Source organism: Helicoverpa zea, chromosome 31, assembly GCF_022581195.2.
Source record: "Helicoverpa zea isolate HzStark_Cry1AcR chromosome 31, ilHelZeax1.1, whole genome shotgun sequence".
Lineage (NCBI taxonomy): Eukaryota > Metazoa > Arthropoda > Insecta > Lepidoptera > Noctuidae > Helicoverpa > Helicoverpa zea.
In genome coordinates, this window is record NC_061482.1 from 18,569,882 (window position 1) to 18,597,875 (window position 27,994).

At 38.2% G+C, this 27,994-nt stretch overlaps 3 protein-coding genes across 7 annotated transcripts; 2 read left to right on the forward strand and 1 right to left on the reverse strand.

Annotated features, from left to right (window-relative positions):
- The first annotated feature begins 1,193 nt into the window (after positions 1–1,193).
- LOC124644987 (MIF-like protein mif-2) lies at positions 1,194–4,347 on the forward strand. Its single transcript, XM_047184693.1, has 3 exons — positions 1,194–1,366; positions 2,138–2,313; positions 4,088–4,347. Exons 1-3 carry the CDS (start codon positions 1,259–1,261, stop codon positions 4,152–4,154), a joined length of 351 nt encoding a protein of 116 aa, XP_047040649.1. The 5' UTR covers positions 1,194–1,258; the 3' UTR covers positions 4,155–4,347.
- Positions 4,337–27,262, reverse strand: LOC124645412 (probable 3',5'-cyclic phosphodiesterase pde-5). The gene is made up of 15 exons (XM_047185217.1): positions 27,197–27,262; positions 25,984–26,086; positions 25,470–25,595; positions 23,433–23,480; positions 22,979–23,106; positions 22,725–22,802; positions 21,043–21,189; positions 20,611–20,778; positions 20,269–20,489; positions 19,105–19,389; positions 18,325–18,889; positions 17,149–17,307; positions 16,732–16,907; positions 16,006–16,198; positions 4,337–5,209 (listed from the first exon to the last, which is right to left on the reverse strand). The coding sequence occupies exons 1-15, from the start codon at positions 27,260–27,262 to the stop codon at positions 4,670–4,672; spliced, it is 3,003 nt and encodes a 1,000-aa protein (XP_047041173.1). The 3' UTR covers positions 4,337–4,669.
- On the forward strand, positions 12,064–13,579 carry LOC124644986. Of its 5 annotated transcripts, none has more exons than XM_047184687.1 (2): positions 12,064–12,744; positions 13,118–13,579. In XM_047184687.1, the coding sequence occupies exons 1-2, from the start codon at positions 12,067–12,069 to the stop codon at positions 13,148–13,150; spliced, it is 711 nt and encodes a 236-aa protein (XP_047040643.1). In that variant the 5' UTR covers positions 12,064–12,066; the 3' UTR covers positions 13,151–13,579. The 5 variants fall into 5 exon arrangements, with proteins under 5 accessions (XP_047040643.1, XP_047040645.1, XP_047040646.1 ...); XM_047184689.1 differs by having other exon boundaries at positions 13,121–13,579; XM_047184690.1 differs by having other exon boundaries at positions 12,064–12,430; positions 12,515–13,579.
- Positions 27,263–27,994: the final 732 nt, after the last annotated feature.

The window sequence follows — 27,994 nt, forward strand, 5'->3', positions numbered from 1 at the left end:
GAGCTTGTCAATTCAACTGTGTGTTTTTATTAGCTTTCTGTGTTTGTTCCCCGATTTTTCGAGGACACCTGGATCGCTTTGGGAAATTCCTTTGTTCGCATGAAAAGGATGGTGAAATGAAGAAATATTTTTATAAAGATGCGATGAATGTTATAGAAGTTCGAGTTTACTCATAATGAAATATTTTCAAAATTCTGCTCATTACTTTATGGTTACGGTTTTGAATAAGGATACTCCCCCCACGGATCATAAATATTTGTCCAAGAATAAATGAAAATGAGAACATTGTTACCGTGGCAAAGCAAGTTTTCTCCCCAGCTTCACAAACTACTCTGATTTTGAAGTCAGCCAATGAATTAATATCATATTTCCTAGATTGATTTATGAAAAAAATGACAGTATTTTTAAAGTTCATCGAGGATACTACATATCTAGTCAAAAAACATTACAAATAACAATGAAATAACTAAGTAATTACATAATATATAACTAATTTTGTACAAAAAAAAATATGATTGCTGTTGCAGAGGGTTAGTAGTTGTAACAGATGACGCTCGCAACACGCCTGCGTTACAAGTGTAGGGTAGGTACTACGTGTAATCTTACGTTACAAGTGTAGGGTAGACACTACGTGTAATCTTACAATTTATCTTTTAAGGGCTTATTACACTTGACTAAATTCAGTCATCTAAATGATTTAGTTACTAAATTCAGTCAAATGTAATCGCATTTAGGAAGGTAGGTTTCGTTAAATCATTTAGAAACCTAATTAGACATACCTATTTAGACGACTGAATTTAGTCAAATGTAATAAGCACTTTACTTGTTACTTGACAGACAGTCGGACAGATTATATTTGAAACGCAAAACTTACACACACCTCTTGATGTTCCTAAGAAAAATACAGATTTTCCATGGACGGTAATGAATATTGTTTGATGACGAGGTGTGAACGTCTCTTGGGGCAAATAACTATGCCTGAGGCGCGAATGAAACACTTTACTATTTTAATATTGCCAAAGAAAGTTACAAAAATTGGTGGTATGAACGGAATTAAGTTCCAAAGCATGGAAAATAAAGAACAACAAATGACGGACAACGATCATTAAAGATTGTATCGAGCGCATCCCTAAAAGAAATTGTCGTTACACTGATAAGCGAGTGCCCTTGAAAACACATTGATAAAACCGGTGACTCGTATCGCCGAGCCGCCAGTGCCAGTAACGTCGGGACATACGAACACACAGCACGCACAAACATGCCTTGCTTAAGGATCTTAACTAACATTCCTATCAGCCAAGTACCGAAGGATTTCGTCAACAAGATTCTGCCCTTGCTAGCTAAAGTTGTCAGAAAACCAGAGGATGTAAGTATTATTATATTTTTAGGGTTCCGAACCCAAAGGGTAAAACGGGACCCTTTTGTTTTCGCTCCTCTGTCCGTACTCCGTCTGTCCGTTTATCACCAGGCTGTATCTCATGAACCGTGATAGTTAGAGAGTTGAAATTTTCACAGATGATGAATTTATGTTTGCTATAACAAAATATACTGAAAACTAGACTAAAATAAATATTTTGGGGGGCTCCCATACAACAAACCTGATTATTTTGCTCGATATCGATAACGGCAAAAGGTAGAAGTTTGAAATATTCGCCGAATAAGGAATGTTTTATAAACAATATTCGGAATTACTTCGTGCGCGAGTCCGACTCGCACTTGGCCGGCTTTTTATATAACTTATTGTTAGATAATATAATGTTGCGATGTCAGGTAAATATTACGAAACTATATAAATTGTAAACACAACACACTGATAAGATTGTGAACGAAAGCGAATTTGTTATTTATTTCATGTAAATAAACTGTAGAAACATATTGAAGACAGTGTTGTGTCGTATTTGTGTTTTTTCATACGAGGTTGTTATTATGGAAAAGAATATTCTAAACTATGTCAGATGTCACTCAATATTTTGATCTTGCTAGCGATAGTACAGGAAGCACTTATCGGAATATTATTTGGAAATAAAACAAAAAAGTCTCACACCCGATTATTAATAAGTTTGTTATAACAATAGGTACACACGATATGCTCGTTCAATTGATTCCTACAATGAGCATATATTTATTGCTGTTCTAGAAATTCCTATGCGTGGTGTCAGGTGACTGCCACATCTCCTTCGCCGGACAGGCGTCGACTCCTAGTGCCGTGGCCACCCTAGAGTCTATCGGCCATCTAGGAGTGGACGAGAACAAAGTTATCACTAGAGAAGTTACTGCTTTCATCGAGAAAGAACTCGGAATACCACCAAATCAGTAAGTACCTATATTATGACAAACGATACAAATCTTATTTGCGTGTTTTCTACTTCAAAGATTTCAAGGTAAGATAAACCTAAACAATGTTACATGTAGTTTAACAATTAATCTGAAACTAGTCACGCCTGCATCTTACTCAGAGACTCACCCGCTGTTGGCGCACTTCAATCAATAAATAAACTCAACTTTCGTGTTAATTGGTGGCTCGAGTAAGGTCGATTGACCATGATTCTGCAATACTTCGTGCAAACGGATTGACAATCGTATGGATGAGCGAACTCTTTGTGTCATAGGTAATGTCAATCACATACCATCCAATTCTCGTTTCATTCCGTCGTACTTGGCAGTTAATGAATGCAGAGAGTGATTATTACTCGTCACATGACGAATGCTCGACGTAAACGAGACGCAAATGTATAACCTGCCACAACAGGCAGTGACCAGCGACGAGCAGTTTTTTTGACGTACTTACTTAAAGGGCTATTAATGGACTCCGCTGTCAGTCTGTCTATTTGTCACCATATTTCACTTTTCGCCGTAAAATCAAAATCTAAAACGGCCCAGAAAATCGCACATATTCACGTGCAGCCGATAGCCGCCACTCACTACCGCAATTTCCACGACTCGTGCCTTGTAACCACCAGAGTTAGCAAAAATAACAGTTAGACTGGAAGCCGACCTCATCATAGCAAGCAAGATCCCAGGACCCCCCAGAGCTTACTTATTTTCTGAAGGACAAAACATACATGCTAGGTTAGAATTAGTGTGTTTAGCGCACGTACACATACCCGCTAGCTTAGACCAAGGGCCAATTCTCAGGTACCAGGTGCTAGGTGCGGAAAAATTTTACTCACTAGTCTGAGGTCTGATTTTTAGGGTTCCGTACCAAAAGAGAGACCCTATTGTTTTGCTCCTCTGTCCGCCCTTCCGTCTGTCGCCAGGTTGTATCTAATGAACCGTGATAGTTAGGGTGCTGAAATTTTCACAAATGATGTATTTTTGTTGCCGCTATAACAACAAATACTGAAAAACTAGAATTAAATAAATATTTTGGGGGGCTCCCATACAACAAACGTAATTTTATTGTCCGTTTTATAAATAATGGTACGGAACACTTCGTGCGCGAGTCAGACTCGCACTTGGCCGGTTTTTACAATTTGAATAATGTATACAATTTGAAATGAATATTATCAGACACGTTTAATATCGACAGTATTAGCGCCTTGTGAAATATTTAAAACAAGTTGTCATTTAGATAGAGAACAGAACTTTCATAGTATGCTGAGGTATAATGATGGATGTATTTAATATTTTTATCGTGTAAACAATTGTTGGTTTGCCAAATAAATAAAATCATGGTTGTAAAAATGCTAGGCAGATAACGCTGATGTTTTTACAAATGTGAGCGACAGCCGCCGGGGGCTGCGATCAGTCGCCCGTTTGCACCGACACATAGTTTAGCAGTTGCAGCGAGGGGGCGTGGACCCGGGTAGGATAATATCAGCAGCGTCAGTTTCAAGTGCACGCAACTATCCGTCTATTAACGTAGCTGCATTTTATTGGGCTGCGTACTGATTAAGACGGATTTACGCGGTTTCGTTGAGTTTGCTTTGTCAGTTTAACTCAATATTGATTCAAGTAAACGGCAGATATGGGCTACTCTTTGGAGCCCTAGCCACGAGTAGCTTGAGCCCTTTTCCCAATATCGGTGAATACCTATACATAGATATATTTTTAACGTTGTTTAACACGTAAATGTGGATTGTTTCAGCTTCTTCTTGTCGTTCTACGATCTCAAGGGACAGAATATTGGCAAAGGAGGAGTGACATTGGCTTAGACGAGGCTTGTTGGCTCTGTCTCCAAAGATCAAAATGCATTTATTCATATTGTGATAAACTTTGACTAGATGAACCTAAATGACCTGGTTGTGATTATGAAAAAATGGGCAAATGTTGGAGTAATTTTATTTGTAAAATTGTTGCTGTAATTTATTTTAATCCACATAAAATAACATAAATATGAAGTTTTAAGCAGTGTGTTTATTTATTTATGTGTCTACTATTCTTAAAAAGGCTCTTTACTATTCATATACGTGCATTATCGAATTATCTTGCCTGCACATGTATGGTACGTACTTATGTTTACAAATGAATAAATACATATATCCTATTAGAACAATTAAATTAAAACAACCCCTTATAATGAGGTCTACGCTTAAATTAAGTGACCACTGATCAGCAATATACCAGTAGATAAGTACTCAAACTAGCATTTATTACTAAGCCTTTCGAAATGGCAAAAAAAAACATAAATTAATCTAAAGAAGAAAGAATACTCTACAAAAATTAGCTACTAGGAAAATAATTGACGGACGACCGAAGGTTTCGAGGTAACCTCCATTGCTGCGTCATCTTTCTTTCGATTGTCCTTAACAACAATAGATTTCATATCCGTCCCCTGAACTACTACTCCTTCTTCATTAATCCACTCATCTATCCAATCATCGCCATCTATGTCCTTCCAAATGCCGCCAGCATGCAGCTGGTTACCTTCTGTGAGTGCGACCTCTGCATCATCATCGTCTTCCCAAATAAGAGAATCATGGACGACTTCGGTTACAGGAGATAATTCACTTTTTATCTTAAGTTTTGGTTTTATTCCTTCACGCGTTGTCTCAGGTTTTATCTTCTCCTCATTTTCGTGTCCAGCACGGGTGTTTTCAAAGTCAGCCATGATAGGAGAAAAATCTAATGTTGGTTTGTTGATGTTGTCAGCCCTGTCCTTCCATCTGTCAAGGTTTATCAGAGCCATGACGTACATCGGGCGCGTGTGGGGCAGGATGTGGCTCAGCATGCTGTAGCAGGGAATGCAGATCTGACTCAGGAAACCCACCTGCAACGAGAACATTGTTATGGTACAGTCGACTAATTTATTGAAAATGTAGTTTACATGTTTATATTCCTACAGTAAGCTTCTTACGTGAATACGAAAGGTATTTCATTCGAGTGGTTTGATGCGGTTTCCGATACATCAATATTTCTGTCATTCATTTCGCAGTAAAATTACCCGTGCACGGGTTGGTGTTCCTCGAAAACGACTTTTTTATTCTCTTTGCGCACATCATTACGGTAGGTACTTAAATTATTTTTTACCAGTTTTTAATATGATATGAGGGAAACATGTACTCCTGCAATATATTTACTCACATGATTTTGCCGATTTTAATGAAACGGGTGAACGCATATTCGTTCACACTAAAAACCACAGCTGGAAAACTAATTTACAACTAAAGAAAACTGTATCATCTCATTGTTTTGATATGGAGATCTTCATTTAATAAAACAATGCCCGTATCCCTTATTTATTTTTGGGTAGGTACTTACGGATACCATCGACTTATTTCACGTGACACTGATTTGAGAAATTATATCATTTAGCCTTTGAACTTAATAAATGTGGGAAACGGAACGCATTAAAAATTATAATATGTTGTCTGTGGTACGACGAGTAAGAACTAGAAGATGGCGGTTTTTCCTTGAGCAATGTTCTGTGTGCGCTTGAGATCTATTAAAAAAGTTATTATTCGAAACCCTGTTTTTACTCTGAACTATATCCCACAAATTTTGGAGGCTCGTCCGGGATACGTTCAGAGTTAAGACGCTAGCAGTAAGACATAATTACGACGTTACGACGGAGTGACCGGCGTTAGCGTGCACGTGTCCGGTGTGGCGCGCTCGCGGTGCTGGATCCATGCTAATACGTGAGGCGTGGGTCTGAAGACGAACAAAGACGTAAGACGGTGTGCGCGTGCCTAAGACGATGGCTGAAGACGGCAGCAAGAAAGGCGAAGGCGAGGCAGGCGCGCAAGCAGCGGCGGCAACGGCCGCCATGTTCTACAACTTCGAATGTATCACCCGTTTTAGTGGAGAAGACAAGACGTATCCTTCTACAAAATGGGCTCAAGATATTGATGATAATTCAGAAGTATTCAATTGGACTCCACAGCAGAAACTAGTCATCGCGCGTAAATCATTATGTGGCACGGCGGCGCTATGGCTTAGGTCCGAGAAGGTGTTTCGAAGCTACGACGAACTTAAAACCGCGTTGTTGAAAGAATTCCCGGAGCATCTCAACTCGAAAGAAATGCACGAGTTGATGTCGACACGGAAGAAAAAGAAGGATGAAAGTTACTATCAGTACCTATATGCTGGTTATGAAAGAGTTAGGAAAAAGAGCGAAATTCCCCGATTACGTCGCCATCCAGTATATTATTGACGGAATTGAAGATCTACAAGTAAACAAATCAATTTTGTATGTCACGACAACGTATAGTGCATTGAAAGAAAAGTTAACAATCTACGAGAAAATCAAAGAAGTCAAGAAGAAAGACGTGCGTGGCGAAACTGTAGCCCAACCTGGAAAAAAGAGAGACACATTCGCATTCCGTCGTTGTTATAGTCATAGTTATAGTCTGCAGTGCATTTCAGTGTGGTAAGCTTTTTGTTCGGAACGTTCTATCTAGTACGTAGTACCTACATATACAGTCATGGACACATAATTAAAGACACTGTTGGAATCTTAACTTACTGGGGCATTTCATCTGTATTTCTTTTTTCAGATTGCCATGGGAACTTTCTTTTCTATTTTAAAATATTTAAGAGGGTATTAGGAAATGTTAAAACTTATGACTATATTAAATAATCCCCCGCACCTAGATTTTTTTCGCTTTATCCGAATCCCGGGCGGTATGATCCATAACGAAGCCTGGCCATCTAATTAAAGACACTCCATTTGCTCAGAGGAAGAAATAGTTAGGAGTAGGAGAAATAGGAGTTACCTTTCTACAACAACATTCCCTACACTATAATTAAACATTTCAATAAGTATTCATATTTGGTTTATTTCATTTTACCTCAATAACAGTACGACACCCCTGAACGAGCAAGCGGTCCGTTTTGTAGAAGTCGCTGAGGGAATTTTCTTCCATGCTTAATTAAAATCTGTGTAAAATTGATCGATTTTCCATGTGCGACTTATTGCCATGGTATTTTTCGCCTATTATCAGTTTTTGTTTCATTGGATTTGCAATAGGCCAAACCAAAACCGCCAGAAGTTGCCCGATCAAAGAGTCATTTTTACTACTCTTGCAGTGTTCCTCAGTACTTTTCTAATTTGGAAAGTCCTATTGACCGGTAAATTATGCTTAGTTTATAACGATATGCTTGTTTATGAATAATTATAGTACTTGAATTCGCCTATTTTTAATAATACCTTTCTGAAGGGTCTTACACTGAACAGTGGCGACCAGCCCCACACTATAACATTTTCGCCTCCTACGTTTGAGAACTTTCTTGCTGTACTTTGGTTCCATCACATGTTTTGGAAGTGACTAAAATCATTTTTTTTTTAATTTATCAAATTCCTTTGTTTTAACAGATAAAAATCATTTTCAATACTTGTTCAGAGAAACTTTCACCTTTGCTAGAAAACCAGTGGCGTAGCTTGCCTTGTCGGGGCCCCGTATAAAAAATTGTTTGGAGGCCCTTATATGGCACTTTTTTTATAACCTCTTCCCTTTTCTGTTAACTTTTTCTTTTCTCAGCGCCGCTGGGATAATCTATTTTCCTTTCACTCATTTAATGCACATTTATATAAAGCGCGTAAATAAACAGTGCACTGCACTCCGTGCGGTGGCGGCGTAGCATCGGGTGGCACCCGCGGCGGACTAACTATTGAGCACCCAATAATCATGGATTAAAATTGTAAATAAAAGTACTTAAAAATCGTGTAGAAATCATTCGTGGTGGTTTTTGCTAGGTTTAATTTAACGTAAAGAAACCGGAAACGGGTCATTGCAAACTTTTAAAGAGCTATTTTTGAAATTTGGGATATAAAAAACCCAAACATGTTTTATAAAAACCGGCCAAGTGCGAGTCGGACTCGCGCATGAAGGGTTCCGTAGGTACCATTATTTATAAAACGGACAAAAAAATCATGCTTGTTGTATGGGAGCCCCCCAAAATATTTATTTAATTCTAGTTTTCAGTATTTGTTGTTATAGCGGCAACAGAAATACATCATCTGTGAAAATATCAGCTCTCTAACTTTACCCTAAAAATCAGTGTGAAATTTTTAAGTTTTGAGAAAAAAATAATTTAATAAAATATTCCATAAATAGTCCCATGAACGATGTTTTCGTAACAGCGCCTAAACAATCTTTAAAGCATTTTTTTCATATGAAGGTGTGAAAAAAAGAAATTAGAGAGTATGCCATATTATTTTTAACATTTTTATCTTTTTTTTGAGATTCGTCACATTGTTATAGGACGTGGGGCAATTTTGTATGGATTGCGATCCGTCTTCTTTGAATAGCATGCAGTGACTGGTAGTGAACCTAGGCTTTGCAGATTAGAATGGCACCCTCAGTGACTTGTCCCTTCTGCCCGTGCCATCCTGGTCGTGCAGATATGTGTCGACCGAGATGGCACCCCCCGAGACGTGGTACCAGTGGCGGACCGCCCTCTCCCCCCCCTTATGCTGCTACTAACTCCGTGGTTTAATATCCAGTGTAAAGTACAACAACGTACACGTAAATCGCGATATCGATGAAGGATTCCCCGCTGAGTTGAAGATGAAGTAAGTAAAACGGGGAAGTCCCGCAGCCCACCATAACGATGTAGGGTGTTGTTAACTTTTGAACGCACGCTTAAGGCGGGAAAAAAAAAGAATTGCTATTCAGAATTTTGATATTTGTAAAATAAAATAAATTAGGAAGTTTTTATTTTTTGTCTTTACACACTTTTGGGGCCCCCGTGGCCCGGGGGCCCCGTATAATTGATACGGCAGATACGGCGGTAGCTACGCCCCTGTAGAAAACGCCAACTACAGTATGGACACCACGCGGTGCTTTTCCAAAAGTAACATCTTCCGATACACATGCACTACAGTTTTTCCCGACCAGGCTGTTATCTTAAAGTTCTGCAGACGTAATTTTCGTCCTTCTAGCATCAAATGACTCCGAAAAAAACGTACCGAATAATATTAATGGTTCTCTATTTTCGTTATAACACCACTGTGAAGTCTGTTTGCGGACAAGTTTTCCTTGGCGTCGGTTTTCAGTTGTTCTCAAACCTTGACTTTTTTAGTGCCATTAACAAAGCATCTTTAATAATAATTTTATTACCATGTCCTTATTACAGTTCAAGTGGTATGAATGAATCCGCATGACAAAACTTTATTTAAAAAAGCCTAAAACATTTTACTTACCAGAATTTTTGTTTTAGTCGTATTGATTGGACTAAAATGAAAAATGTTAATGAAGGGAACCTGAATTATTACCTAATTTGAGTTCTCATAAATACTTTACTCACTTAAAAAAAGTATGGCGACTATTTCTATTTTTCGTTTTTTTTTCTTAACTAGGCATTTACTGTCTTTAATTAGCTGACCAGCCAAGTATCCGCTACAAAAGTTGGTGTTCATTTCCCATAAAGCGTTATTTCTAAAGTATTAAAGAAAGAAAATATTTTTTGTCCTTAATTTAAAGAACACAATGTGATGTTTGTTTTAATAATTATTAAATTACAGTTTATACCGTGCTTAAGCTCATGTCAGTACCATAACTATTTATTTCACTTCGAGTCGGGGGGTGTCTTTAATTATGTGTCTGTGTCCATGACTGTATCATAGATATAATATTACTAAACAAGATTGCGCACGCTCAAAATATATATTTACGAAAATGAACTCTATTCTAACGCAATAAGGTACTAAATTGGTTGCATAATACACAGAGGCAAATCCGAGCCGAGAGGGATAGTTCGAACGGAGGCTGTTTGTCTCTTTCTAACACCTTGCCAGCATAAAAAAATGTTGTGATCAAAAGTTTTGTCTTCCCAAAAAACAATTGAATCACTTATATTTTTATCTTTTTTTAACAATTGTAAGTCAACAAATTAATAACAATCGCATTAATTTATTCGTATTTATTATTAAAACATAAACAACATAAATTTTTATTTTGCTTTTTTTTATTTTCTAGCGGTAACCCTGAACATTCTTGGCGCGTAATCAGCATTTAAAATTTTGTTTATATTTTTTTGTATTAAATCAATTTAAACTATTAAAATGGTGAAAAAGTGTTGCGTTTCTACTTGCAAAAGTGAATCCTATGGTGGTTGCAATATATCGTTCCACAGGTTAGCTAATAATAACATTTTCGTAAATCAAACAACTAGGGTGCCCATGAATTCTTGTAATGAGTCAAAATAAGGGTGATGGATTTTAAAACTGTTGTACTATTGTTATAGCTTCCCAAAAAATGAAGAAAGGCGACATAAACGGCTCAGCAGTCTATGTGTGAAGCAAAAATACAAAATAAAACAGTCTTCACTTCGAATCTTCCTGCTTTTATACTGCTAATTCCCGCTAATTATTAAAAGCCTATATTAGTATTTTAAGGTCAAAAACTGCATAAGTTTAAATATCAATACCAATCTGTGTTTAATAATCTTAGCAAATTCGGATTTGTCTCACATAGCTTAATCTCATAGTCACCCTATTAGAAAGGGACAGACGGCCTCCGTACTAACTGTTTCACTCGGCTCGTTTTTTGGGTAAAGGTGCGCAGTCCTGTTTACTATATTATTTCTATGGACTGTATATCGATGACGACGAAGCAGCGGTCGGCCATGTTCGGAACGTCATCGTCCGCGGCTACCAATCAGTGCGAGTGTAGCGCATAGATATAATATTACTAAACAAGATTGCGCACGCTCAAAATATATATTTACGAAAATGAACTCTATTCTAACGCAATAAGGTACTAAATTGGTTGCATAATACACAGAGGCAAATCCGAGCCGAGAGGGATAGTTCGAACGGAGGCTGTTTGTCTCTTTCTAACACCTTGCCAGCATAAAAAAATGTTGTGATCAAAAGTTATGTCTTCCCAAAAAACAATTGAATCACTTATATTTTTATCTTTTTTTAACAATTGTAAGTCAACAAATTAATAACAATCGCATTAATTTATTCGTATTTATTATTAAAACATAAACAACATAAATTTTTATTTTGCTTTTTTTTATTTTCTAGCGGTAACCCTGAACATTCTTGGCGCGTAATCAGCATTTAAAATTTTGTTTATATTTTTTTGTATTAAATCAATTTAAACTGTTAAAATGGTGAAAAAGTGTTGCGTTTCTACTTGCAAAAGTGAATCCTATGGTGGTTGCAATATATCGTTCCACAGGTTAGCTAATAATAACATTTTCGTAAACCAAACAACTAGGGTGCCCATGAATTCTTGTAACAAGTCAAAATATGGGTGATGGATTTTAAAACTGTTGTACTATTGTTATAGCTTCCCAAAAAATGAAGAAAGGCGACATAAATGGCTCAGCAGTCTATATATGAAGTAGAAATACAAAAAAAACAGTCTTCACTTCGAATCTTCCTGCTTTTATACTGCTAATTTCCGCTAATTATTAAAAGCCTTTATTAGTATCTTAAGGTCACAAACTGCGTAAGTTAAAACTTCAATACTAATCTGTGTTTAATAATCTTAGCAAATTCGGATTTGTCTCACATAGCTTAATCTCATAGTCACCCTATTAGAAAGGGACAGACAGCCTCCGTACTAACTGTTTCACTCGGCTCGTTTTTTGGGTTTATATGCGCAGTCCTGTTTACTAATATTATGTCTATGGTGTAGCGGTCGTGACAGTGATAATGTCATTGAAACGTCAATGTCAAACTTAGTCTATTCGGAGGTTATGCAGATCGCAAACAAAGATTTAAAGTGCGTTAAAAACTTCGGAAAACCAGTGAAAACAGTAATAATGTCGGGAAATCATAGTTATAATGCGTTGATAGACTCAGGTAGCGACGTAAACCTAATAGCAGCGGAACTATGCTCTAAGTTGTTCAACGTAGAATTTAATGTCGGTGGTTTAACGCTAACGGGACTTGGACGTTCGCAAGTGCAGTCTTTGGGTAAAATTACGACAGCAATCACTATAGATGGACAGTGTTATGACGGTGTCACTTTCCACATCATACCTAGAGACTGTATGCCACATGATGTAATTATAGGTCACGAATTTTTGAAAGGTGTAACGATGTTGATGAATGAAGGATGTGTGACCATATACAAAGGTGAATGTGAGTGGTTAGCTAATGTTAATTGTATTTCAGATGAAAAGGAAACATTGCTAGAATATATTGTCAATCCAGTGATAAGGCAGGAAGTATACCAGTGTATAGATACTTACCATCCAGTTCAGGTGAAAGAAGCCCCATTGCAGCTCAAGATTATACTTAAAGACGATATACCTGTAGCACAAAGACCTCGGCGGCTGTCATACACGGAGCAGGGTATTGTAGAAAAACAATTTGATGAATGGTTAAAAGACGGTATTATCAGGGTAAGTTTTTGTGAATACTCTAGTCCACTTGTGCTCGTAAAAAAGAAAGATGGGATTATCGACAGCTGAACTCGAAAATTGTTAAAGATGAATATCCACTGCCAATCATAGACAACCTTATTGACCGTTTAGGTAATGCGAAGGTGTATAGTGTACTTGATTTGAAAAAATGGATTTTTTCATTTGAAAATAAGTGAAGAGTCAATTCCATATACCTCCTTTGTTACTCATCATGGGCAATTTGAGTTTCTCCGTGCACCATTTGGCCTTTCAGTTAGTCCGAAGTATTTTATGAGGTTCGTTAATGTGATTTTTCAGGAGTTGATAGCACAGAGGATAATGATGATTTTCATAGACTATATTATTATTCCAGCAGCAGATGAAGAACAAGCCTTGCATCGCTTAAAACAAGTTTTGGATGTAGCCTCACAGTATGGACTAAGGTTAAATTGGAAGAAAGTTAAGCTGTTGCAGCCTGAAATAGAATATTTAGGCCATGTCATTAAGAATGGGGAAGTGGGACCAACCACGGAGAAGACAGATGCAGTTATGAAGTTCCCTGAACCAAGGTCATGTAAGCAACTTAAAAGTTTTTTAGGATTGACATCTTACTTCCGAAAATATATAGAGCACTATGCTAGTATAGCAAAACCACTTAATGACTTACTAAAGAAAGGTGTGGATTTTGTATTTGATAACGGGCAACAAGAATCCTATAGGTGCTTTATTATTACCTGCCAGGACTTGAATGGGGGGTAGTATTGCGTTTATTGATTACAATAGTGAAGAAATTTCGTTCCCCGGAACAGTCAATTCAATTTGAGACAGTAAACAAGTTAAATTAACATTGGCTGTACTCTGCATAACGTGGTTCACAAATTACGCACTGCTATCTCTTTCTATCTGTTCTGCAAGAGTGGCAACGCGCAACTCTGCTGGATGGTTTTAAACTAATCAATTAAGTCAAATTTATTCGTATTTTTTTTTATAAAAAAATATGACAAATAATCAATAAATTATATTTACTATTGTAATCTATAAACGCAATACTACCCTCCATTCAAGTCCTGGCAGGTAATAATAAAGCACCTTATATTTTAACTATTATTGATGCATTCACAAAATTTGTTTGGATTTTTCCTACTAAAAGCACATCATCAGCTGAAACTATAAGAATACATCAGCAAACCTTTGGGAACCCGAGAAGATTTATAACTGATAGAGGCACAGCCTTTACCAGTAACGAATTTGAAGAATATTGTAAGCAAGAGAATATTCAGCATAGTACAATCACAACTGGAGTGCCAAGAGGTAACGGTCAGGTTGAGAGGGTGCACCGAATCATCATTCCGATGCTAACCAAACTTTCTATTGAAGAACCAGGTGTATGGTACAAGCATGTTGGTAGAGTGCAAAGAGCCTTTTAATGACGTGTAATAGTTATTTGTTATACAAAAGTGCAAAGTTGCTTTTTAACCGCGGGCTCAATTTTGATGACCGAGCAAGCGAAGGATTCTAAAATTGAAACACGAGCGTAGCGAGTGTTTCAATAACTAGAATCCTGAGCGATAGCGAGGGAATCAAAAGAGCACAAGGTGAAAAATCTTTGCACTCGAGTGCAACACGTAACTTTTCATTCCACCTCATCGAGGAAATGCAAAAAAACAAAATGGCGCGCACATATGAGTAGGTATCAAATTAAAAAGAAGTACCTAGTAAAGTCCATTTATTTGAAAACTCAGTTTAAAAATGAAACGAGGTTAAAAATCTATGTAAAAACAATAATAAAAATTACTTAAATAATCGAATAATTATTTCAAGCAGTATTTTATTTCTTTAATGTGTATTTGTTTGAAAAGTCTTATCAAGATTGTCAAAAATGGAGTATTGCACACGATGTTCTAAATTCAAATCACTTTGCCGCTCTAGAGGATAAAAACGGCTTTTGCGCTCAGATATCAAAGGGTAAAACTATTCTTTCCGAGATGGTGGGATGAAAAAGTGATTTTATGTCCAACTTGCAAAATAAACGATTTCATTTCATTTCCTTAAATGGCACCTTTCAAAGGAGTATAAATACCACCCCCTTTAACATTAGGTTATAATATATATAGGTACTAAAATGAAGTGTAAAGAAGATATTAGAGTATTGGGAGTTATTGCAAGAAGAAACTATTAAAGAGTATGATGACTGTAGAGAAGAGTTGCGTCAGAAGGCTAAAGAACAAATATTAGCTGTACAGGAGGAAAACAGAAGATACTTTAACAGAAAAAGGAAAAAAAGCCAGAAGTACAAGGTTGGAGACCTAGTAGCTATAAAAAGAACTCAATTTGGATCAGGGCTGAAGCTTAAGGCTAAGTACCTAGGGCCCTATCGTATTACCAAGCTTCTTCTTAAGGATCGCTATAATGTGAAGAAAGTTAACAGCTCAACAGAAGGTCCCCACCACACCTCCAGCTCCGCTGACCAAAAGAAAAGGTGGCCTAATGGATATAATGAATAATAAAGATTAAGGTGAGTATGTAATGAGTATGTGTTGTTGAATGTGTGATGTATTGTATGAAAGGAGTGTATTGTCTTATGTAACTAGTAATTAAGCTAAATTGTAACATGGTGGAAAGTTATGCTAAACATTTAAACGAAAATGTACACCTAAGTGTAAGCTGAACATTGTAAAACTATGGGGAGAATTAAAATAAAGGTTTTGATTTATTTTTGTTTAAATAAAACTACTTTTACGGATTTTATCGCGTTATATTAATATTATTTAATCCCGACGTTTCGTTTATTTTTGTTTACTGTTCAAAGATATACTTAAGATTAAGATTTAATTGTATTAAGATTTAAGTGAACTAAAATGTTAGTGTGTTATTAAGATATTGTTTATCTTGTCAATGTGTATGTAAGAGGAAGGGTGTCTGAGGACAGACAGGAGAGCAGGACGGCCGAGTGTGGGAAACGGAACACATTAAAAATTATAATATGTTGTCTGTGGTACGACGAGTAAGAAGATGGCGGTTTTTCCTGAGTAATGTTCTGTGTGCGCTTGAGATCTATTAAAAAAGTTATTATTCGAAACCCTGTTTTTACTCTGAACTATATCCCACATAAATATATTTGTTACCCTGTAAATTACTTTCATGATTACATTATCTAATAGATAATGTACTTTTCAAATATACTTTTCAAAATCGGTATTTCTTGATAATGCTATTTATGGATGGAATCTGAAAATTCTTGATATACAAGAATATAATGACCTGGCTAGAAGGCTGCTCCTCAGGCTTATTCCGGTCCATCATAGGGATGGGTTCCCTCCCCGCAGCTCTCTCCTTGTCTCCTTGATCGTAGAATTCCTCGAAGATGACATTCACGGTCTTGATCTGGATGCACCAGGGCTTGGCGGATGCTGACAGGTCGGCGGCTGTCATGGATATTGCCATCGCTAGTTCCCTGGGAATGAGAAGGGGGAGGTAAGCAAAATTATAAGCAACATAAATGGTTGTCCTGATCGACTTGATCTAGCAAGCAGCAACAAATTGTGTACCTACGCGAACCATTCTGGTGAAATCTCACCCTAATCTGAATAATAAAGTAAGACTAGGTTATTTCGATTTGCACGGTAAGAGGACACTTTAAAATAATGCTCGAGATAGAAACGACATCAAACTACTTTATTACAGTATGTGCAAATGTAGAACAACATGGGGCACCTGCGTCCTGCAACAGCACTGCTTCTTGTAAGACTGTGTAATCATTGTCACACACTAGAGATGCTAAGACTGAATCGACTTCAACGTAATCAACTGTACTTCATAGACGAAAATAAGCTACTTTTATATAAAGTTAGAACCGAATCGCGGATATACTTAGTGAAACATATTTTTTTGCAAAACCTGTAAATTGATCATTTCCAAATAATGACCATGACCATTAAAAATAAATGTAATTAAAAACTAACAAACAGTATTTAATACATGACTTACATATGAGTCTGTATCTCCCAGTCAAACTGAGGAGTGTCGCCTTCGTGGAGCTGGTTGATCTTGGCCAGGTTAGGGAAGAAGGCTGCCAGGTCGGTCGCGAGGATCGAGTGCTTGATGTAGCCCAGGATCTCCTTGTAGTCCTCGCTGGAGAAGTGCGAGAAGATGTTGTGACCATCCTGCATGAAACAAGTGAACCTATTAGCTAAACAAGCATCTTATCCTAGAAAGCAACAAAGATAATTTATCAGTAACAAACAAACAGTACTAGCTGCTCTTAATCTAGTACAAAAAGTTCGAATAAACCTGTTTTTTTATCATCTAATAATCTGACTTAAGGTCAGTCACTGAGGGTACAATTTCACAGCTTCTAGTCCCATCTCAAAAGCGGGTTTTCGAAATACGTAGGAGCACACTAACCTGTTGGAGGATGGTGACGGTTATGTTGAAGTGATGGTGTTCCAGAGTGGAGGTGGTGTACATGGCGGCGAGGGGGGAGGCCGTCTCGCTCATGTACTGGTTCGTGTAGCCGCGGTGGTCCAGGTCGTGGCACAGGCACGCCACGAACAGGGCTAAACGCTGCAACATACACAAACACATAAATCATGATGATGATGACTTTTGCATTTTAATTGTGGGTCCCGGCTGACATTTATATAATCTTAGCTGATAGTCAGAAGTTCAAAAGAAAATCACAATGAGACAGCAACCCCAAAATCGGGATACAAGACGAACAAACTTCGCATTAACACAGGTGTTCATTATTGCAATTCAGATTTACAAGTTTTAAAAAAGGAATATGTTCATATACGAGGATTGGGATGACCCCAAGGGGCATCCTGCTAGCCTACTGCGATGCCAAGTACACGAGAACATGGATATTTTACGTTCCAATTACAGCGCGAGAGAATATATGGCTGATGGAGCTGGGGTAACCGAATAAAGTCAACCGTTCCCCCACATCGGAAGCATGGGCGACAAACTCCCAAAATATGTTAACGGGCTTTCAGAAATCTAACCAACAACCTTCTACGAGTACCGGCTTACGTGGAAAACTGAAAGCGAGTGAAATATTCCTGCCATTTGATCCAGACGAGTGTCAGCTTACTGCAGTGGTACGAAGAGCTCGATGACTACAGGAAAAACAATGCGTGGACGGACTATGAAACAAGGAATGCTGCGTTTACACATCTGTAAGGACGTGCTAAGAAGTGGGCGGCGCGTATGTATCCTTTATGTAAAAGTTGGGACGAATTACAGGCTCCTATGTATAGATGAAAATAAATAAACCCTAACATTCTTCAACAATACGTATTCCCTTAGCAATGAAGGTCAAGGCATGTAAAACAAGAAAACATGCAGGGAACTAAAACCCATCTTAAAATCTGCTTCAATTTTATATTTTAGGATCACACTTGCAATAGAAGTATCAATTAGGTTAAAGTTATCGAGTTACTTAGTAGTTACTATCATACATAAACTATCGCTATGCTAACGTTATCAAAGGTGGTGAAATTAAGTAGATTCAAGTTTTTTATACACTTGTACCAAAAAAAAAACAAAAATAAGAAATATTAATACCTATCAAGAACTTACCATTTTACAGTTGAAGCGCTTTTGTTCATCGTTCTCCAGTATGACATGCATCGTGTGCGCGACCGTCCAGCCGTGGTCGAAGTTGTGATATGGCACCGTCCTGTAGTTCTTCTTCACCGTCAGCACAAACCTCGTCAGCGTCACAATATCAAAGTTGGCCAGACCGAACAAGTCGCTGAACATCTTGATGACAGACTTGCACTTCTCGAACTCGCTCAATTTGTAAGGATTGAGGTAGTAGTCATTAAGGTTTATGGATATTGGCTCTTTGTCTGCCAACATTGCCAGCACTTCATTATCTCTGCACGTGTTGTGGTAGCTCAGGACCTCAAGAGCGACCCTGTACTTCTGCTCCTTCATCCTGATCGTATCATAAAGCATGGCCTGGTGAAGAGACAAGCCAAAGAATGTGGAGAATAGCTCGAAATATTCTTCATCTTCTCGATCGAAGGGGTCGCCGTTGCGCTTGTTGACCATCTGCACTACGCCTATGACTCTGCCACGCACCTTGATCGGCATGCATAGTATGCTAGTGGTTTTGTAGCCAGTTGCTTCATCAACCTCCCTGTAAAACATTTCGAAGTCAGCGCCAGACATATTTTTGTAGATACTGAAAAAGTCACTGAGAGATCTCAATTTAGATACAACTTCTAATCAGTATTAATTTTTTAAAATCCTTATTCCAAAGGGACAGTAGTTATTTGTCGGGAGCTGTGAAAACACACGGTGATTCGATTTTCACAAAGCAATTGCCATTAATGAATTATTATTCTAACTTACTTGTTAAACCGATGATCAGAATAAGCATCTGGAATGTTCATAGTTTTCCCCGACAGCGCCACGTGGCCCGCGATACCTCTGTTGATTGGCATTCTGATTTCCTTCTTCTCCATATCCCGGTCTTGACCTGGTTCGTACTTCAGGTCAAACACAGTGGAGACCAGCTCAGAATTCCTGTAGTCCACCAGGAATAGAGACGCCCGATCTGCACGGACCAGGCGCTGGGCGAATTGTAAAATCCTTTTAATAAGCTTTTCAAGTGAGTCCATTTCTTCGAATATCGCCCTGAAATTATCAAGAAATGTATTAGGCTTAGTGGGCGTCTTTGCAGAATACAATGTCCACAGTTTCACAATTAACACACAATGTATTGTAACGTTGCACGTTAATGTCAACGTTTGAAAATACTTGCCTTTTGTTTTTACTCAAAAGATTAATACAAGGTGGGTAGAAAAAAATAATAAATATATGTAATGTCTACCTACAGTTACGTTTAGAAACGGGTACATTTGTTTGTTTAGTTAATTAAGTATTATATTTGTATGTCTCTACCAGACCTCGGGACTATGGAGTCCCGGATTTTTGGGAGGCGAACGTGGGGCCGAAGCCAACACGCTGAAGCCGTTTTGAGACAACTTTAATGAAATGGTGACACAAAACCCACGATTATCCCTGTATACACTACAGAAATGTACCCCTAGGACAATCCCCGGTTCAGTGCTAAACTATTGCTAACTATGGATGAAAACTACTTGGGCTATTGTGATGGAATGCTAATGGACTAGGAATGGGGAAACTACGGAAACTATGGCACCTGCCGATGACAATGTATTAAATACATGTAAAAATGGCAGGTGGAGACTCGCCACCTCACTTACTGGGTTTTGTATTTGTATTTACTAGCTTTCGCCCGCGGTTTCACCCGCGTCCCGTAGCCGGATGGTGACAAAAACTATCCTAAAACCTTCTCCCGGGTCTAAGTTACCTCCCCTCAAATTTTCAGCCAAATCGGTCAAGCCGTTTTCATGTTATGTCGTGACAACGGAAAGCGGGTTTCATTTTTATATATATAGATTATTTAAATTAAGTGTCAGCTGTGATATAAATATATCATATTTTTTTAAGACGCTAAAATGCCATCTGGATAGACGATGATTCACTTACTTCACAACGTCCAAAAGGAAATCGGACATATTTCTCTCCCTTTTCTTATCGAGGTACAAGTTACAGTAGTGCAGTGCCACACTGCCGAGCACGAGGAAGTTGGAGCTGATCTCCTCGTCAATATCCTTGAACCTGTCCTTCACTCTCCACATCTCCAGGACATAGGCCGTCTTACCGGTCTTCGTCAGGATAGGCTGGTACATCACGTGGTTGGCTTGTTTCTAAAATTATATAAGCTACCTTATTCATTGTTTATTAGCTGATTAACTCCTCCCAAGACCAAGACATTCTCTCATAAATATTAAAAAAAAAAGTTATGAGTGTTTTTTCCAGTTCACTCACCACATTCTTCCCCAAAGATCTAAACAGTGCTACTGGAGTCTGCGGGAATATTCGCGGATTCTCAAATCTCGATACGCGTCTACATGTACCGGCTTTTGCCACTTCTAGTACGAGACGTACTTGCTCTGTGTATGCTCGAACCAAACTCCGCACGTCGTCTTGAGATTGCTGTAATATAAAATATATTTAACTACAAGTGTATTTGTCTCCTTACTCCTCTTGAAGAGTAACTACGAGTTGATAGAATTTTGTATGACTAGTGCAAAGGATTGAGAACAGCTACTATGTAATAAATAGTGACGATGAAATGTTTTTTACGAACCACAAAAATCAAATTAGAAGATGATACCCCTTAATTTTGTAATCTATTTGCGTCCCTACAAGCCAGTTGAGCGACGCTAAGTAAGGTATCGTTAGTGGACTGGGACCCACCACGAAGAACTGCACGAAGGTGGTGTGATCAGGGTAGAGCTTGTAGAGGCGGTGCGCGTCGGCGCCCAGCGCGCGGCTCATGTGCTGCGCCAGCCGCCACAGCACCGCGTGCTCGCTCGGCTGCTCCTGCACTACTCTCACCAGATCCTGGAAAGTACTTTCAAACTAAAGCCTTCATTCACTGTGCATAACAATATACATATATTAGGTTTTACCTTTACCTATGAAATTGCCGTTCTGCGGTAATGGCCATTTCAAATCATAATATTTTTTGTTTGGCTAAGAATTGTAATTTCAAATTAATTTTATTAAAAAAACATGGAATTCATCTTACAAAAGTAGTCATTAGTTTATTGATTAGTGCTACATGGTCATCGCATTTCAATCTTCTTCTTCATCGTGGATACGTTAAAAAATCAAGTTAATATGGAATATGAGAACCGTGGTGCAGCATCGCGGCACAAGCGGCACGTAACATCAACGACGTTTACGGAGCTAACACTGCTAACCAACGCACCATGTGTTGTTGGTGTGCTCGCTTCCGTTTTGGAAATTTCGACCTGAAAGTTGAACCGAAAACTTTGGTCGACAACGATGAATTAAAGGCGATTGTGAAAGCTGATGATACACAATCTACGGCTAAAGCTTTCGACGTTAGCGTCAAAACAATATTGATCCATTTGCGTCAAATTGGCAAGGTAAAAAAGCTTAACAAATGGGTGTCCCACGAACTCAATGAACGCTAGCGCGAAGTACGCGTCGAGTCGTGCCTTGAACTGCTCAACAGACACACAAATGAATGATTTTTTCCGTCGTCCGCCAGTCACCAGACCTTGTGCCCACACACTACAACTTTTTCCAGAATTTGGATAAGTTTTTGTCGGGTAAAAAATTCTGTACCCGAGAGGCAGTAAAAAATGCCTTTGAACAAATGGTTGCCTCCCGTCCAGCTAATTTCTTTAAGAAGGGCATCAATTCACTGCCACTGCGTTGGCAAAGAGGCATTGATTGCATGGGTAATTACTTTAATAAGTACAAATAAAAAATACATGAAAAAAAACGTTTACATTTTTTCATACAAAACGGCAATTTCATAGGTAAAGACCTATTATTATATCCCATAGTGAACAGCCGGCTAAAGTTACACCATTCTATTGGCTTACGGAGAATCTTCTGGCTAATTCGTAACCATCTGTGTAAGCTCCAACTTTTTTCGGATTTTTCGTTTTGACCTTTCTGTTATTCGTAAGAGAATAAATGATGCAATTAGACCGTTTCCTATTGGCCAGTCTCGGGTTGAAAACGCAGTCGATCCATGTAAAACACTCTTACTAAACTGCATCAAACTGGAAGTAAGCAACGTAGTTGGGAAAACGCTCGTCAGATGATGATGATACTGTTATTGGTTATTAACAAGCATCCCTTGCACGCTTCGAGTGGAAATGCAGCTTGAAATCGTGATGCAAACACGGTTTTGAGCGCCTAATCGCTGGGAACCGATGCTGTGTATTTAGGCAATTTCCAACGCAAGGAGCTTGCTCTGATAAACATCAAAATTCAATAACAGTTCGCAGAATTCACGGGATAAATGGTTTATTTACCTGGTTTTAGTAACAAACCAGGAATTATAGAAATGATGAAATCTTTGGATGAAATGAACAAATCTATTAAAGAAGGCTTACATTAAACATTTCCTTTTTGCAAGCATCCGGTTTTCTGCAATGGATCACTGGGGTATGATTGGGCGTCAATGGCTTCACCTGAAAGAAAGACGCAATATTTTACACAGAAGAGACCCCCCATGAAAACTTATAACATATCCTGGTATTAAGACTAAGAAAAATGCAAAACTGTGTATCTAAAATATATAGTTTTGTAATTTTTGAGCATAATGTGAAGAAATATTTATGAAATGACTAGAAATCACTTTACTTACGAAAGTCTTCTTAAGTTTCTTATGCAACAATTTCTCAAGTACCTCAGCAGGAACTCGCTCCAAAATAAAGGCTTCCAAGAAATCTTTATTGTTTTCCAAATATTCTGCCACTTCTTGTTCTTCTGCATCTGTGGTACAATCAAAAATTTTATTTAAGTATATATTTCCTACTATAGTTCGGCCATTCAGAGAATGCGTTCCTGACACGTCGCGATTGAACTGACGACGTAACTTTGCAATGGCGTTGCAGTTACGATAAAAATATTTTTGCTGGTTGTTTACCGTTTTAACAATTGAGGAGCATTAAAACAACATTATTATATCAATAATCAATGAATGTTATTACGTCGTCAGTTCAATCGCGACGTGTCAGGAACGCATTCTCTGAATGGCCGAACTATAAATGTCGAAATATTTAAATCGTGGTCTACAAAAAGATTCCTTGCTTATTTACCTTTAAAAGACGTCATGGATTTCGCTTTTTCTCGCTTTGGAATGTTTCCTGTAAGTTGACATATTCATTTAGTATCATATCAGGCTATCGCTGAGCACAGCTGAACCCCCTCCCGGTCACGAGCCGCCCACTCCCGCACATCTAGAACTCGTCGGTGCATCGTGCACTATGCACTAACACAATCAGCCGAATTAACAAGTACCTACACTACATATTTTTGTTTATTCAGTCAACTGAAAAATAGTCTGAAGAATCCAATAACGCATAGATCAAATCTAAATAAAATACTCTCTAAAGCGATCCGCATGTTCAAATACCATTGAACGCATATTTTCTAGTACAGTTGTCAGGTCCATCCTAACTAACACATACAAATTGTTTTCCCTGCAACTAGATGGAATAGGGAGGTCTCAACTAACCAGATGTTGAACATTCCGTTCCGTGCATCCGACAGATGAGAGCTTTTCATTAAAATCTTACAAATATCAAAAAAAAAAAATTTGGTTTTCCTATTTGCTGATACTGGTTGAAATTCTTTAGTTTTTCCATCTCAGTTAACAATTTCATATTGCATGATTGAATTAGTTTATTAACATTCGAATATCGCAGTTAGGGCACGGTCAGACTGCGAATGCGGACGATTTTCTGACGCCCGGCGCTCCATCAGACAAGACGCGGCGGACACGAATCCTTTCCTCTGCCCAGAGCCTGCGTCGTCGTGTCGTCACCACAAATGTTGGAGTTCGGCTATGCAGTACATCGCACTGATAAAATTATTCGTGTATATCGCAGCTAATCCACTGACATCTGACACAGACGTCGGCACTAGTGTAGCTTTATGCTAATCTAAAGATTACTTGAACGTAGGAACATATTTCTCAGGATATGCGATATTTTATACGAACCTTGCCCCATTACTATTTTATTTATTAAACAGTTTCAAAGACAAGAAGAAAATTAGAACAATCAAGTACAAAGGCACTGCTTATTTCTTAGGATTGATTATGAATAGAACAGCAACCGAAAAGTCGACGTTATGTGCTGACCCTAACAGAATGAAAAATGTTTAATTGACGTTACGAGCTTACAGGTACGTCCAATTAGTGCATCAAATATCAGTTGCAGTTAACTGTTATCGTTCATATATTGCAATTAGAGCGTTTGCGTCAAGAGTACGCGGGTATTAAGAGCAACACATTCGTTTACGTTTTGCGCTTTGGTACATACGAAAGAAAATAGTATACCATGAAATATACATCAAAATACATTTTAGTGCCTTGATTTCTTTTTTTCATTAGAACTCATTCCAATATGAACAACGTGGAACTAAACAATACAGAACGATTTTGTTTGATTGAACTGCATTTATTAGCTTTGAAGCATTCCTGTCTAACATTCTCTGCAATTCATTTAGGTATTGTCAAATGAGTGTTGTTGTCAATACTCGAATGCTTTCATTCTGTTCCATTGTGGAGTGCTTTGATGTCAAGTATCGCTAATTCTATTACGCGGCACAAAAGCAATGGATTATTAAAACCGGCTTTGTTGCACCAACAATACCTGTGAGTTTGTTCTACCTACATGTTGGTAGAGATTACATTCCTCAATCATTGCAAACATTGAGTCGGTCCCTCATATCGGAGGATCGCGGTCAGCAGTAGGGTAGTATCTGGAGAGGATGATTTGCCTCCACGGCTTTCTGTCCGTCCGTCTTAAGTCTATGTACAGGTCGGAAGACGACGAATCTTTTACTCCATATTGGAAAAAGTCCGTGCGATCTTGTGCCTTCGGTGTTTTAAACCACGATCAGTTCTTCCAAGTTCCTTATACTTAAGTAACACATAATTTATTTACTTTATCCTACGTTCACTATCGTCAACAGGCGAACCCTTGACGACTGCCAAAAGTGCAGTATACGAAAACCATGCTCAAGCATTTTCCCTACCTTTTCATACATTACATCGTCTAAGCTGCTTTCTACCTTATACCACAGATTACTATAATAGTTACTCTTGGCGATAATGTTTATTTTCGAACCAGTTTTGGTGTCGGTCCTCACTGCAGTCCAGTCCAGGTACATGGAGTGCTTCTGGCGACACTCGCTGTGGAAACGTGACCATCCTCCGTCTTGAGCCGGCTGACACACCGGGAGCTTGTGTCCTGCTGCGGGAAATTTCATTACATTTTACTCTAACCTATTTTTCAAAGTCTCTTGATAAGTTAAGTTTACTATATTTTTTTACAATATCAATACTCTTTTCATAGTGTTCACTTCTATATACAATTATATATGTTTAATTTCAAAACTTTACATATTGAATGATTCAGTTTTTTTGACATTATTTTCTGGAAACGTCCGTTTTATATTATTTCCTATCCACCAGCCAGGTCGCGTTTATCTACCGACGCGACAAGAAGGAGGCGGTCCATTCAGATGCTCTAATTTTTTGTTTGTTCGCATATATCTCCGTGGTTTACCAACCAATGTATACAAGTATTGTCGCGTTAGAGGCAGTGACTCACTGTGCAGTGAGGAAAGCAGTTAGTTTACCTGAAAAAGTCGCGGTGCCGTTGTAGATCGGCGGCAGGAGATGTGGAGACCGAGCCTCAGGACTCCTCGCCTTGCTGGACTGGCTGTGCCTCGAGGAAGGCGACTGAAACGTCACAACAATGGAAGGATTTCTATTTGAGAATTAAAAATAACAAATTCAGTGTCAGTGAGTGACCGTTGTTAAGTTAAAAAAAAAGTTACAACGTGCCCTTTGAGCCGAGACCCAAGAATATCAGATTTCTGGACAAATTGTTTCAAAATCTCTCTTGACATTCGTCATTATAATCTGACTAACTTCTTTTCTCCTTTAATTCATTATTTTATGCATATAATAAAATGATAGGAAAGTCAAAACTGTACATTGAATATTTTTTTAAAAGAATACTTGAGGGGTGATCCATAATCGATTCTGAGCCCAAATATGTAGTTTTTAGAATTTTTGTCTATATGTCTGTTTGTCTGTATGTTTGTCCCGGATAAACTCGAAAAGTACTGCATGGATTTAAATCAAATTTTGCATTACTATTACCTGGGGGCCGGTTCAACACATAGGCCATATATTATCACGCTATCACCTACGGGGGTTGAGCAATGAATGATTAAATAAACGAAATTGGAAGTTCTATATTGCTCACGCAGACGAAGTCGCGGGCAACAGCTAGTTTTATATATTTTTTCATTGTTGATAACAAAAACGTTTCATTATACGATCTGAAAATTATATGAATTTGATTAGATAGGACGTTCCGTCCCTTACATTCACCTGTCTAGGTTAGCGCCATCTAGTCATCAGCTAGGAAACGAATTAAAAAAATAAAAAGAAAATCCCTCATTACTAGGAATTCCCTAGACGAGCCTACGCTGTTCGTACATGGTGACCGGCACTTGTGGCGAGCGGTCGTGTAGCGCCGCGTGTGGACCAGTTTATACTTATATCTATTTATTCATAAACTTTTTATAAAGACAAATAGTGCAAGCGAGGCACTGCCCGTTTTAAATGCTTTTAAGTAGTCTTAACGTGTAGCGATCCTAAGATCCTTTATTATGGAGGCGCCTAACTAAACGCTTGGTAGCTTAACTTTTTTTTCTTAAAACTTGTCGTACTGAACACATTTCATTTTATGCACAGTCAGTCATAGTTATCTATTCATGTTACTAAGGCTACCAATTACGATTGATGCACTTACATTAATTTGGCTCATAACCTACTCACCAAATTCGTCCGAACATAATTACAGTGGAGGCCAAATGAACCAGCTTTAGCGCTGTATTCAGCCATTACAAACTGCTATTAGTTGGCGAGGCTCTTTTGTTTTCCAAGCCACAATACCGCGCCCGGCATGGTGTCCAATTTGTGTACACCTATTAATATTGCCGGTGAAGTTGTGCCGCGAGGGGGAGCCGCACTGACTCACTCTAATCATGAACTTTCTATACGGAGATCCGATTACTCATTCCAACTTGATAACAATACGGAATATGTTGAAGTTCTCTGTAGAGGCAGGTGAATGCCTCAAAACTTGGGAAAATCTACACTTTAGCGTCAATCTAGGACAGGAACGGAATAAAATAGATTTTGAAATCTCGGTTGTATTACGCATAACAATTGAGAAGAAACTAGGTAAGTATTGGAATGATTTCAGGTGAAATATTTTTTTGTGGAAATTCATCAAATAATCTGTTTACAAGTGAACACTCATCAATAATTCTATGACCAATATTAGTTGCCAGCGAAAACGTCTGATGCGCAGTTCGATTTGAAATTCCTAAATCATAAAATTCATTGAATCCCAATATTAATAACGTGTGCTGTAATTCCTACTGGTTGTATCATTTGTGTGCAGGTACCTTCAGCAGAAATTAGTTTTCAAATTAACTAGATATCAGGCTGAACCATGGCTTAAGCTTACAGTGTTTGTAATTATAGCTGAGCCTAGCTAATCAAACTTATCCCTGATTCATGATACAATCAAGCCAAGGGTCATTATTTAACGTTATTGAACCTTAATTA